General features: G+C 39.8%; 1 protein-coding gene across 2 annotated transcripts; it reads left to right on the forward strand.

Moving 5' to 3' along the window:
- Positions 1–3390: 3390 nt before the first annotated feature.
- Positions 3391–10919, forward strand: zdhhc7 (zDHHC palmitoyltransferase 7). 2 transcript variants are annotated; one of them, XM_077593543.1, is made up of 8 exons: positions 3391–3546; positions 4659–4759; positions 6543–6893; positions 7064–7188; positions 7276–7372; positions 7452–7533; positions 8039–8169; positions 8454–10919. In XM_077593543.1, exons 3-8 carry the CDS (start codon positions 6549–6551, stop codon positions 8634–8636), a joined length of 963 nt encoding a protein of 320 aa, XP_077449669.1. In that variant the 5' UTR covers positions 3391–3546; positions 4659–4759; positions 6543–6548; the 3' UTR covers positions 8637–10919. The 2 variants fall into 2 exon arrangements, with proteins under 2 accessions (XP_077449669.1, XP_077449678.1); XM_077593552.1 differs by lacking the exon at positions 3391–3546 and adding an exon at positions 3557–3690.
- The last annotated feature ends 29 nt before the right edge of the window (positions 10920–10948 follow it).

Consider the following 10948-nt stretch of genomic DNA (forward strand, 5'->3'; position numbering starts at 1 on the left):
ATACTGTTAAAAGCTCAAAAGGTAAAATTACTAAAGTTCCGCATTATCAATTAGAACACCAGTAAACAATAAAATAACAATAGAAAGTGATTGTTGTTTTGTGGGGGGGGATTTCATAAATGTTTCCCATTTAATCTGGAATTGTATCACTATATAGTATAGTTACTATTATTATTTTTAGTGAATTAACAGAGTTAGATATTTGATTTTTTAAGACAATTTCCCTCTGAGGTTTAATTTATTGTTGTTGTTTTACAATGGAATAGAAGACTGGATAAAATGGATTCCCACACCTGAAGTAATCCTATGGACATTTTTCATTGCCAGGAGAAAAAAAAAACAGTGGAAGAGAATGCTTTAAGTCCTCCAGCAGCCTGCCAACTCACGTAGGCTTTAATGGCGTGGCTACAATATATTTAATAAGAGTGCAGCTTCACTGGACTTTTATCAGCCTGTATCCTTCTAAGCTTGCTGTGCTTCCACCAAGTGTTTTTACATCCAAACATGCAGTGAGAGATGATGGTGTTGAAGGCTAAAAGGTCTTTGGCCCTTGCTCTGTTTGCGTCCTGCACTTTGAGTGAAGCAAGGAGATTGAGTGTGGCACAAAATCCCTTCTAAAAGGCTTCTAGCTTGGATTTATGCAGGACAGGCAAAGGTGGGTGCGGTACAGATAAGCCTGCGATAAGTCAAGGGCTGCTCAATGCTGGTGTGGGAATGCGTCGTCCAGCCTATCACTTTATAAATATTCATAAATACACGCCATTGAAATATTCACCATTTGAAAAATCAGCATAGGGACAACCATAATAGTAATAATAAGTTCTATATGCACAAGCACATTTTCCCTATAAACTTGCTAGAGTAGCTAGTTAGTTCACACCATAATCCACAGGTGTCAAAGTGGCGGCCCGGGGGCCAAATCTGGCCCACCACATCATTTTGTGTGGCCCGGGAAAGTAAATCATGAGTCCCGACTTTCTGTTTTAGGGTCAAATTAAAATGATAGATATAGATGTATATTATATTTCCTTATTTTTCCCCCTTTTAAATCAATAATTGCAATTTTTTGAAACCATTTTTTGGGGGTTTTAGTTCAAAAATCTTTTTGTAAAATATAAAAACATATAAAAAAAAATTCTGTTTTTCACTTTAATATGGAACATAATTTAAAAAAAATGCTTTCCTTTTGAAATGAAAAACAAATGATTAAATAAATGATTTTCCCTTACTAAGAAAAAAAAGCTCAAATAAACATTGTTTTGGATCTATAAAAAACGGAATATTCAGGGCTTTTGATCCAGTTCTTTTAATCCATTTATTTAAAAAAAATCTAAATATTATATCTAAACACACATGAAATCAAGTTTGACACCCTTGTCATAATCCATTAATTCACCGCACCATGATACCAGTTTGAAAATCTAAATTCAGATGCTTTTTTGGGGGGGAACGGTGACTTGTTAAAAATGAATGAAGACGACCCTGCTTTTTTTCGTCTTTGTTTCCAGAGGGATTTCCTTCAAAACGCACGCTTTGGAATTCTAACAAGATTTTGCATTAAAGGTATTGCTTTACCTCAAACCATGTCATTTAATCGCTAACATGGCACGGTACATTGTTCCCAAATATTACACTGTACAAATGCGTTCAAGTGTGTCTGGATTTTATTGCATGCTGGATTCAATGAGGGAAACGGTCATGATTCTTTTCCAAAAATAGACAGTAGCAAAATGGACGTTAAGCAAGAGTGGATGTAAAGAGGGCTCTCATTTAAAAATACAAAAATATTTGTTCTTATATAAACCGCATTTGACTGTAAGGGGCAGGAATATACACAACAGCAAAAGACAATAGCCTGTAAAAATTCACATGTAATTCTTATGAGACTATAAATTGCATGAGTTGAAAGTCGATAGGTTTAAATTACTGTATAAATACATTCTTTTTATAAGACTAGATTCGTCATGGTGAAATCATAAGGGCTGCATCCAACATTTCTAAAACTCCCATTTAGCTAAGATTCCAAATTTTCCAAGAGTGCGAACGAAAGTTCCCATAATTGTTGCTTTGTAAGAAGAAATATGTAGAAAATATGTCATGGTATTATGTGGAAAAATTGTTTTTTCTTAGAACAAAGAAAAAAAAATGTCATTTAAAGAGGGAATTGTGAGATTATATTAAAATGAAGTCAGAAGTTTCAGTCCTGGAAATGGAAAGGGCTTCAGTCCCGATTCAGCATATAATCTGCTTTAAAGGATTGCTGGGGTATTTGTCTCCGCCTCTCTATCTAAAACTAGACAGTTGATATTGGCTCTGGGGCAGAACTGGAGTGAAGCTGTGGGGGGGACAAGCCGCTTTGTCTTGTGCTCATAATAATCCACTCCTGGGAAACCTGATGGCATAGTCGGCTGCCAGTAAAGGTCTTGCTCATCCCTCGGGGGGCGCTAACCCATGACCATGCATTCCAAATGTCTGGGCCAAGTCAATATTGGTGCTTAGCATCCTCGTCCAGTGAGAACTGGCTGGAATTGTGCACGATGACACTCAAATTTACATTTGGGCCAAATCCGAAGGTCTCGTGTTCTTCATCAATTTCAATGAAAGATGAACTAACATTGTCAAAGTGATGCATTTTTGGACTTGATCAGACCAACAGCAACTTCTTTGAAAAAACTCGCCACAGGATCGGAAATCAGGAACCGTCATATAAATTTCGGAAGATCGGAATAGGGTAAAAATAAGATTGGGTTTTAAAATGTACTATTTTTTTTAAGTATTAGCTCATTGGGTGCCATCAATGGCAATAGTCATCCAATCCATTTTGACTGGCGAGTCAACTGATTGCTGCCAAACCTCACAGTCAAATTAAATTGGATGTCTGTCGCCATCAAGGACATTGAAACATGCCAGCCTTCCCAGTTCAAATGGATTGTATGTCCACCATGGTCAGTGCCATGATGGTCTGGTGGATGAGAGGTTAACGTGTCTGCCTCAGAGTTCTGAGGTCTGGGTTCGAACCCAGATCAGTCCTCCTGTGTGGGTATTCTCTGGGTACTCCAGTTTCCTCCCACATCCCAAAAACATGCATGGTAGGCTGGTTGAACACTCTAAATTGCCCCTAAATGTGGGTGTGAAATGTAAATGCTTGTCTATCTCCTCGTGCCCTGCGATTGGCTGGCCAGCAATTCAGGGTGTCCACCGCCTGGTGACTCCAGCACCCCTTGTGAATGAATGAATGAATGAATGAATGAATGAATGTATGTATTTATAATTTATTTGCGCTTCGAATTTTTCAACGGAACAATAGCGCTACCTAGTGGAAATGAATGCTTTGCAATTGTAGCACATTTCCTTGGCCCAAACAATGTTCCCCTCCCTTCAGCCATTCACCGAGAGGAACCGAATACCGGAAGCTCCAAAACGACAATGGTTGATGAGATGTAACACAGCTCCCTCCGCGGATCCGCGAGATCTAATCTCCACATCGCGAATCGCTCCGCGTGAATTCAAAACACGTCCCCTAACGACTATGTGGGGAATATTAAGGTAGGTGGCCGGCAAAAATGCCTACTTTTCGCAGTAGTCGCGAGCGTGAGCGGTCGTAAAGCTAGCTAGGAAGATTGCTAGCTAAGCTAGCTTGCCAAGTGGAGCCACCTGCCTGGTGGAATATGGAATACTATCATGTCCGCGGTGGGTGCTTGTTGATGTTCTGTTCTGTGTACTTGTCATTTCGTTATTCGGGGGGGGATCGGAATTATTTGTGGCTGACAAACAGGAGTTGTATGACGGGTAGAGATGGTAAATGAGAAGACGGTTTACTCTCAGGTCGATGAGGGGAGGGAGGGGCTCCAATCTCGGCGTTCCCTTGCTGATGATACTATGATGTCTTCCCAGACATGGAAAAATAGTCGTATAAAATCATCACTGGAATGTTTGTTTCCTTGTCTAACTCTAAACCATTGGCGGTAAGGAAATGGCTTCAGTGGAATCTGATGTCAAGTGGTAATTGACTGACTAAATTTCTCTTAATATTTCCTGTCAATCCTGTAAGTACAGAATAGTTAAGCGTGTCTTCCTCATGGTCAAGAGGTTCTGGGTTCGAGTCTCCGATCAGAAAGGGTGGTCCCTAAATCATTTTGCACCCCCAGAGAAGAACCCCCACAACGTCTAGTCTAGTATGTTGGAGGTCTGATATTTAAACTAATTTTCTGGTCTGTTGTAAATAAACATACCCTTTTCAAATGATTTTAGAACATTTTATGATGGAAGTTAATTGTCGGAAATTTCCAAGATTACAAAAGTTATCAGAAATTTCCATGATTAGTTAATTTATTATATTAAAAAAAATCATTTACATGATATTGATTTTTTAAAGGGTTTTTATTCAAAGTAGTATACCAAGGGGGGCAAACCTATTGTGAGACACATTTCAATCATAACATTATTTTTTCCTTATGTCCCACCTTAAATATCTACAGAAGTTCTAGTGTAGTTCTAGTCTTTATAAATAACATTTCATTTGTCTTTGTTTATCCAGTTTGGCCGCACAACTCAACTTTCTACTTTCTACTCAACATTCCAGTGCTCCCTCGACCCTATTGAAGGCATGCATAATAATAAATGTATTAATTTATTGACAGCTGCTTTATGTTTTTCAGGTTTCTCCTTTACCACGCTTGTGCAAATCTCGATCCAAAATTTTGTGCTGGTCCTGAAACCAAACATCAAAGCATGCTTTTGTGAAGAGGTAACATACTAGGTAAGTTCCTCATTGTTTTTCTCCTCTCTCTAGTTGCTAATTCAAAGCCTGAAGAGTAGCATTCCTCATTTTTGTATGCCATTGGCAACATAAAAGGTGCCAGTGATTGAAAGTTATGATGGCAGAATATTTACTTAAACTCGTCCCCTAAAATTATGTCACTACAGCTGCATATTTGCCACTCTTGTTTATTGGGAAAAGGCATTAGGTAAATAGGCAATCATAAAAACAACAGTTGGACTTTATGTTGACAGGGGTTCTCATAAGCCATATTGTCCTGATTAGGTCATATGTACAGATATTTCTTTCAATAATATTGTCACCTTCTTAAAAGAACTGCTTAAGTCACTTTTTCGCCCCCAAAAAATAAGAAAATAATGACTTGGCCAATTATTTTTAAATGCTTCGATATATTTAATTTCTTGTTCTATGGTCTCTACATTCATATCTTTCAGCTTTGCCGTCACAAGAAAAAGAAAAGCATTTGTGCATAATCCAATCATCTCGTTAGCTTCCAGGTCAACTTAGATCACTAAGTAAATTTATTTCCCTAGTTTTTAGTGTTTTTGGTGCCTTCTTGGCTGGAAGCAGTTGTAGCGCTAAATGAGTAGCTGTTGTTGCTTTAATGGTGCACCCCCCACAAATAACCACAGCAAGAATCAATACTGAAGTAGCAGAGTGTATCCTGCCACTCCTTAACAATGCTAACATGTGTTGTTCAACAATAAAGCACTGCATTACATAGTATTTTCAAGACAGGGAAAAATAACAGACTTTTCTGCTGAAATGAATCTCAGCAGTAATTTGGTTACACATGAACCTGTAAATATATTCAAAAACTACAATTAGATGACGTTTTTTTTAGACAAAATAACTAGCCATGGTTACAGCTATTGGGATATGCCCGTTGAACCAAGCATTCGTTCACCTTATACGCGTCTCGTTATTCGAGGACAAGTGTCGGGTGCATGAAAACGTAGCGAGTGAGTCTCGGGGAGTGCAGTGAGACCGCAGATACAATTTAGGATCATTAGATCTCCATGCACTTCTGCTGCAGGATCCCTTTCCAAATGGAACATTGATTTATCTTGAAGTTACCGGCAGTTTGTGAATTTTAACCTAAAAATTGTGTTATGCCTTAACATGAGTCATACGTTGAAAAGGGTTTGTGTCGTTCCCTTGCACAAATGGCCACAAACCCCCTTTGGCTTTGAAGATTCGACTATCAGATGGTGACAGATGAGTCTGTAGCAAGTGTCTTGAATTGGTCTTTTATCTTCATTGTAGCAAGATCTCTAGAGATGCCCATTTTTGAGTGTCAACTCCCTGTATACGTATTGAAGCGTGTCTGTCATTAATCATTGCCCTTGAAAGTGAACACCTAAGAAAAAGAGAATTTTTCTCCATTTTGTTTGAATTTAAATTCACCCAGTCTCTAGATTTAGGGATGTCCCCCTAGTTGAATTGGTAAAAAACAATAAAAAAAATAAAAAGCATTAAATATTTTCAGATTTCTGCAGTCCTCCACTTTTAGAGGACTAGAGATTTTATAGCCACTCTATTTTAGCGTAAAACACAATAGCTCCACATGATGTGCTTTCGCAGGCCACATAAAATGACGTGGTGGGTTGGCTCTGGCCCACGGGCTGCTGGTTTGACACCCCTGTGCCAGAAGATGATTGATTGCCTCATTGATACTTTTTGGACTACAAGAATTGAAGTGCATGATCGATGAGTCGGTCAAAACAATAATGTAAGCACTGCATTATGTTACCATTCACAGGACAGGATGCACTCTTCAAACCACCGACTGCGAGATATGGAGCAGCAACACCCACTGCTATCTGCGGGTGGCGACGTGGAGTCAGGAGGCCTGGCCTCGGGAGTGATGGTCGCCAACGCACACGCGGACCACGCAGCCGGGAATCGCACGCTGTGGTTCATCCAGGACAGTTGCGGAATGGTGTGCGCCAGCATGACCTGGTTTTTGGTGCTATACGCCGAGTTTGTCGTCAACTTTGTCATGCTGCTTCCCGCCAAGAACTTTTGGTATTCTCTGCTCAACGGTGCCACGTTCAACGCTCTCGCCTTGCTCGCTCTGGCCTCACACATGCGGACCATGTTGTCCGATCCCGTAAGTAAGCCGAGACTGCGTAAACCAGTTGAAGGATTTCCGAGTTTCCCACGCTGATGAAGGGATTTTTCACAGTTGTGTACAATTTACATAAGGATCTGTTTTAGCTAGGGATGTGCCCGATCAAAAATCATTTTGGAATTTATCGGAAATCGTCTATTGTCCTTTAGGGTGCCGTTCCAAAAGGCAACGCAACCAAAGAGTACATGGAAAGTTTGCAGCTTAAGCCTGGCGAGGTTATCTACAAGTGCCCAAAGTGCTGTAGCATCAAGCCTGAAAGGGCGCACCACTGCAGGTATGTATGTCCAGTCCAGTATGACAATCAAAATGTACGTCAGCACAAAGGCGCCGTTGATTCATATTTTCTGTCATCTGCTTGCAGTATTTGTAAAAGATGCATCCGCAAGATGGATCACCACTGTCCCTGGGTCAACAACTGTGTGGGAGAGAAGAATCAGAGATTCTTTGTCCTTTTTACTGTAAGTAGATTGACAGGGTCAAGGGGCATTGCAAATGTTTCCCTAAACACTTGCATTGATATGTTTTCTTTTTCCTTAGATGTACATAGCATTGATATCTGCTCATGCGCTTGGCCTCAGTGGCATGCACTTTTTCACATGCATTAAAGTACAATGGAATGGTAAGTCGCTTATGATCAATTATTAAGTAAAATGTGAAGTTGACAGGAATTTTAAAAATAGTACTATTGTGTGTTATTGTCAGGCATTTGTTGCCAATGCTTAAATGATGACTCCCACGCAATGGCACAGCCTTGAAATCGTTTGAACACATTTAAATAGAATAAAACTATCAAAGCAATGGCAGCACTGGGACTGGTTTGATCAAATATCGACCATAAGATGTCAACATGGTGCTTTAACCGTATCAGACGTGGTTAAAATGCAGTGAAAACATGTTTACTTCTCTTATAAGGAGCATGACACCAATTCTGTAATTTTGAGTTCTTGGAGAGGTGGATAGTGACTCATAAGACAGATATATATGAAAAGTTTGTGTGTGAGGGGGGTAAAAGCAAATGTGACAATGATCATAAGGTGCCAATATCTTTGGGTAATGGCTTTGTTTAACTGAGGGCTATTGTAGGTACCATTAAACTACAAGTCTTTTTGTCTCATCTGTCGCAGAGTGCAGTGAGTTCTCTCCGGGAGTCTCTGTGTTATTACTGATCTTCCTTTGTCTGGAAGCCGTTCTCTTCCTCACTTTTACTGCTGTCATGTTTGGGACGCAGATCCACTCCATCTGTAATGATGAGACGGTCAGTATCCGCCACGACAGAATCGAGTAACTGAATTGTACTTGATAGATGCCTTGCACACCCAACAAGGGTTTAAATTTCAAGTCATTTATTTTCCAAATTTAAAACAAACTACTTCTGCATGAAATAATTTTGTCGCATTTTGGACATATACTTTTAAAATGGTACATTCTTACTTAAGGTTGTCGTTTTGTTTAGGTTGCAGTTGTTCGTTAAAAGCACAATTCATTACACTGATAACATTTTACTGTATTTTCACCAAGTTTTTTGTGGACTTCTTTCAGGAGATTGAACGTCTTAAAAACGAGAAGCCCACCTGGGAGCGTCGCACCCGATGGGACGGCATGAAAGCTGTGTTCGGCGGTCCGCCTTCCCTGCTGTGGTGCAACCCCTTCACTGGGCTACGTCTGCGTCGCCTGAAGCTCCTGACTCAAGCTCGCCGCCCCGGGTCCGAGTTTTCCGTTTGAGAAAAAGCCGCACCTATCACTCTTAAGGAAAGGGATGGAGATAAGCTCACCTGGTGACGGGTAGGCGCTCCAAGGAGAGGAACCGCCGCTGCCCGTCTGGACCTCATCAACTGGGCCATCTTTAGTTTGTGTGGTGACGCATGCAGTCTCTTAGTGAGTCTTTTATTGCTTTTGAGACCATCAATTCCTGCTCCTCTCGCCACACAGCTTCATGTGACTTAATTTTTTTTTTTTGCCAAGACTATGAGATTTAAGTAAATAGTTGACATTCAGGGCGCGCAGCATTATAGGAAGCCAACCCCACAAAGGACACGCTACTCGAACAACACTTGAAAGCGTCGAGCACAGCGAAGTGGACGTCTGCTGCTTTGATTTACATTTGTGCAATCAGTCTTAGTGGCCCCAGCCCGACCACGCTTTGTCAACGTCTGCAAATGGAGGACCCGACGATAAAGCAGCTTCTTTCTTCTTCCGGAGGGATGAATGCCTTTTGCCGTGTTTTCATCAAGCTGCATCATCATCATTATTATTTATCGCTAAAACAATGTGCTTTTTTGTTTCATATCTATCATCATTCAAATGAATCACAGGAAAGCTATTCTTATTCTTGTTTTACCCGAACCCGGTCACTTGCGTGCTGCTTCAGGTTCATAGACAACGAGTCGCTGTCAGAATGGCTCCCTCTTGTGAAAGATGAAATTGTCGTGTTTTGGGAGAAGACTTGACAGTCTTTTGAAAGGAAAAGCTCCAGAAATTTTGGAGCCCAGTCCACTTTGCATGCTGCTCGCCTGTCTTGCGGCGCGATGGAGCGAAGGAAGACACAAGTACAGTTGTTGGCAAGAGCCGAGCTGTTAAACCGCTTGATGCATTCAACCCGCTGACTCTTCCATTCGTCCCAAAATATCAGGCCTGAAACAAGCAGATTTTTTCCATTCTTTGTATAAAAAAAATAAAAACAAACAAAAAAACACTTAATGCCTTTCATCACAGTCCAGTCCAGTTAAATCCTCCTCATGAATGATAGTTTTACTTGTGAAATTGTTATGCACTGGATTAATATGGATTGACTATAGATTTTGAAGTCACTTATTAAAGTATGTCATAATCAGAAGTCACTTTTTCATGTGCGGGATGAAATTCTATGCTCAACAGAGGAAGGAATTCATTCCTCATTGTTTACACTAAGTGATTTGCTCTACGGATGATACGAATGTAAATCATGTTGGCAAACAACAAATGGGCATCAGGAGAGTTTTATCATTGCAGACCTCATTTCTGTTACTGTACTAGCTGTGATTTAGTTCTGGTTTAATGCAGTTGCATCTTTTAAATGTCGATATTTTGCAGTTGTTTAGGAAATATTTTAAAAGAAGGAAAATGTATGTTAAGTGGAAATTTCATGGAAAGACAACACTTTTTTTTCTTCTAATGGAAAGAGTTGTGTTAACTGTCCGGCTGCCGTTGACGGCGAAAGTTGCTTTTTTTATGCTGCCTGGCCTTCCAGTTCAAATGGATTGGATGGACAAACTCATTTAAATTCACTGAGGATGAAAAGAGCTATTCGTGATTGGATGTCTCACAGTCAATGGCACTGAAGGAGTTAACTTGGAGAAAATAATAGCAATTTCATGTGTAATTTTCCTAAACAAAAGTCAATATTTCCTCAAAGTGGCCACCTCATGTAGGGGTAGACATTTTATAAATACCGGTACTATTTTAGCCAATCAAATGTGATAATGAAGATATCATACAACCTCTGAGAAACGTATTTAAAATAAAAATCGCAATACAGTCACATACAAGGTATCCTTCTTCAATTCAAACTGCTGTAGTATTTATCAAATCTCTACATTTTTAATGGATTACATTACAAATGGATGTGGGAAGATGTTGCCTATATTGAGCTTACTATTGGTGGTCTTGTATTTTTGGCTGGTTATAAATGTAGCTGTTTATATGAGGAGAGTGCTGTCGAGACTTGACACAGATGTAAACAAGATTTTTGGATTTTTTTACAGGGTAAACAAAATCGGAAAGTTGTATTAGTTGTGTTTCGAAGCAAGCTTTACATTAGTGTGATATCACTGGGTTGTGTAATTCAGACACCAAGCCAATTTAAGTTTTGTGTCTACTCTGAGACTGCCCTTAAAATCGGCTTTGATTAGCGTATTAAGTTTCCCATGGTAATGGTATAAGTGGGATGTTCTGAGTTTTGGGAGTTTTCTTTTTATATAAAAACGTCATGTTGTATGTCATTTTAAATAATAAACCTATTTAAACGAGGATACTCAGGTGTGGAGTGTTTTATGAGG

Source organism: Stigmatopora argus, chromosome 2, assembly GCF_051989625.1.
Source record: "Stigmatopora argus isolate UIUO_Sarg chromosome 2, RoL_Sarg_1.0, whole genome shotgun sequence".
In the NCBI taxonomy this organism is placed as follows: Eukaryota; Metazoa; Chordata; class Actinopteri; order Syngnathiformes; family Syngnathidae; genus Stigmatopora; species Stigmatopora argus.

Excerpts from the sequence above, each read along its gene's own strand:
- zdhhc7 (XM_077593543.1), top strand. The coding sequence starts at position 6,549 with ATGCACTCTTCAAACCACCGACTGCGAGATATGGAGCAGCAACACCCA. Across the intron at positions 6,894-7,063 it reads GGACCATGTTGTCCGATCCC|GGTGCCGTTCCAAAAGGCAA; the intron begins GTAAGTAAGCCG and ends ATTGTCCTTTAG. Across the intron at positions 8,170-8,453 it reads CCATCTGTAATGATGAGACG|GAGATTGAACGTCTTAAAAA; the intron begins GTCAGTATCCGC and ends GACTTCTTTCAG.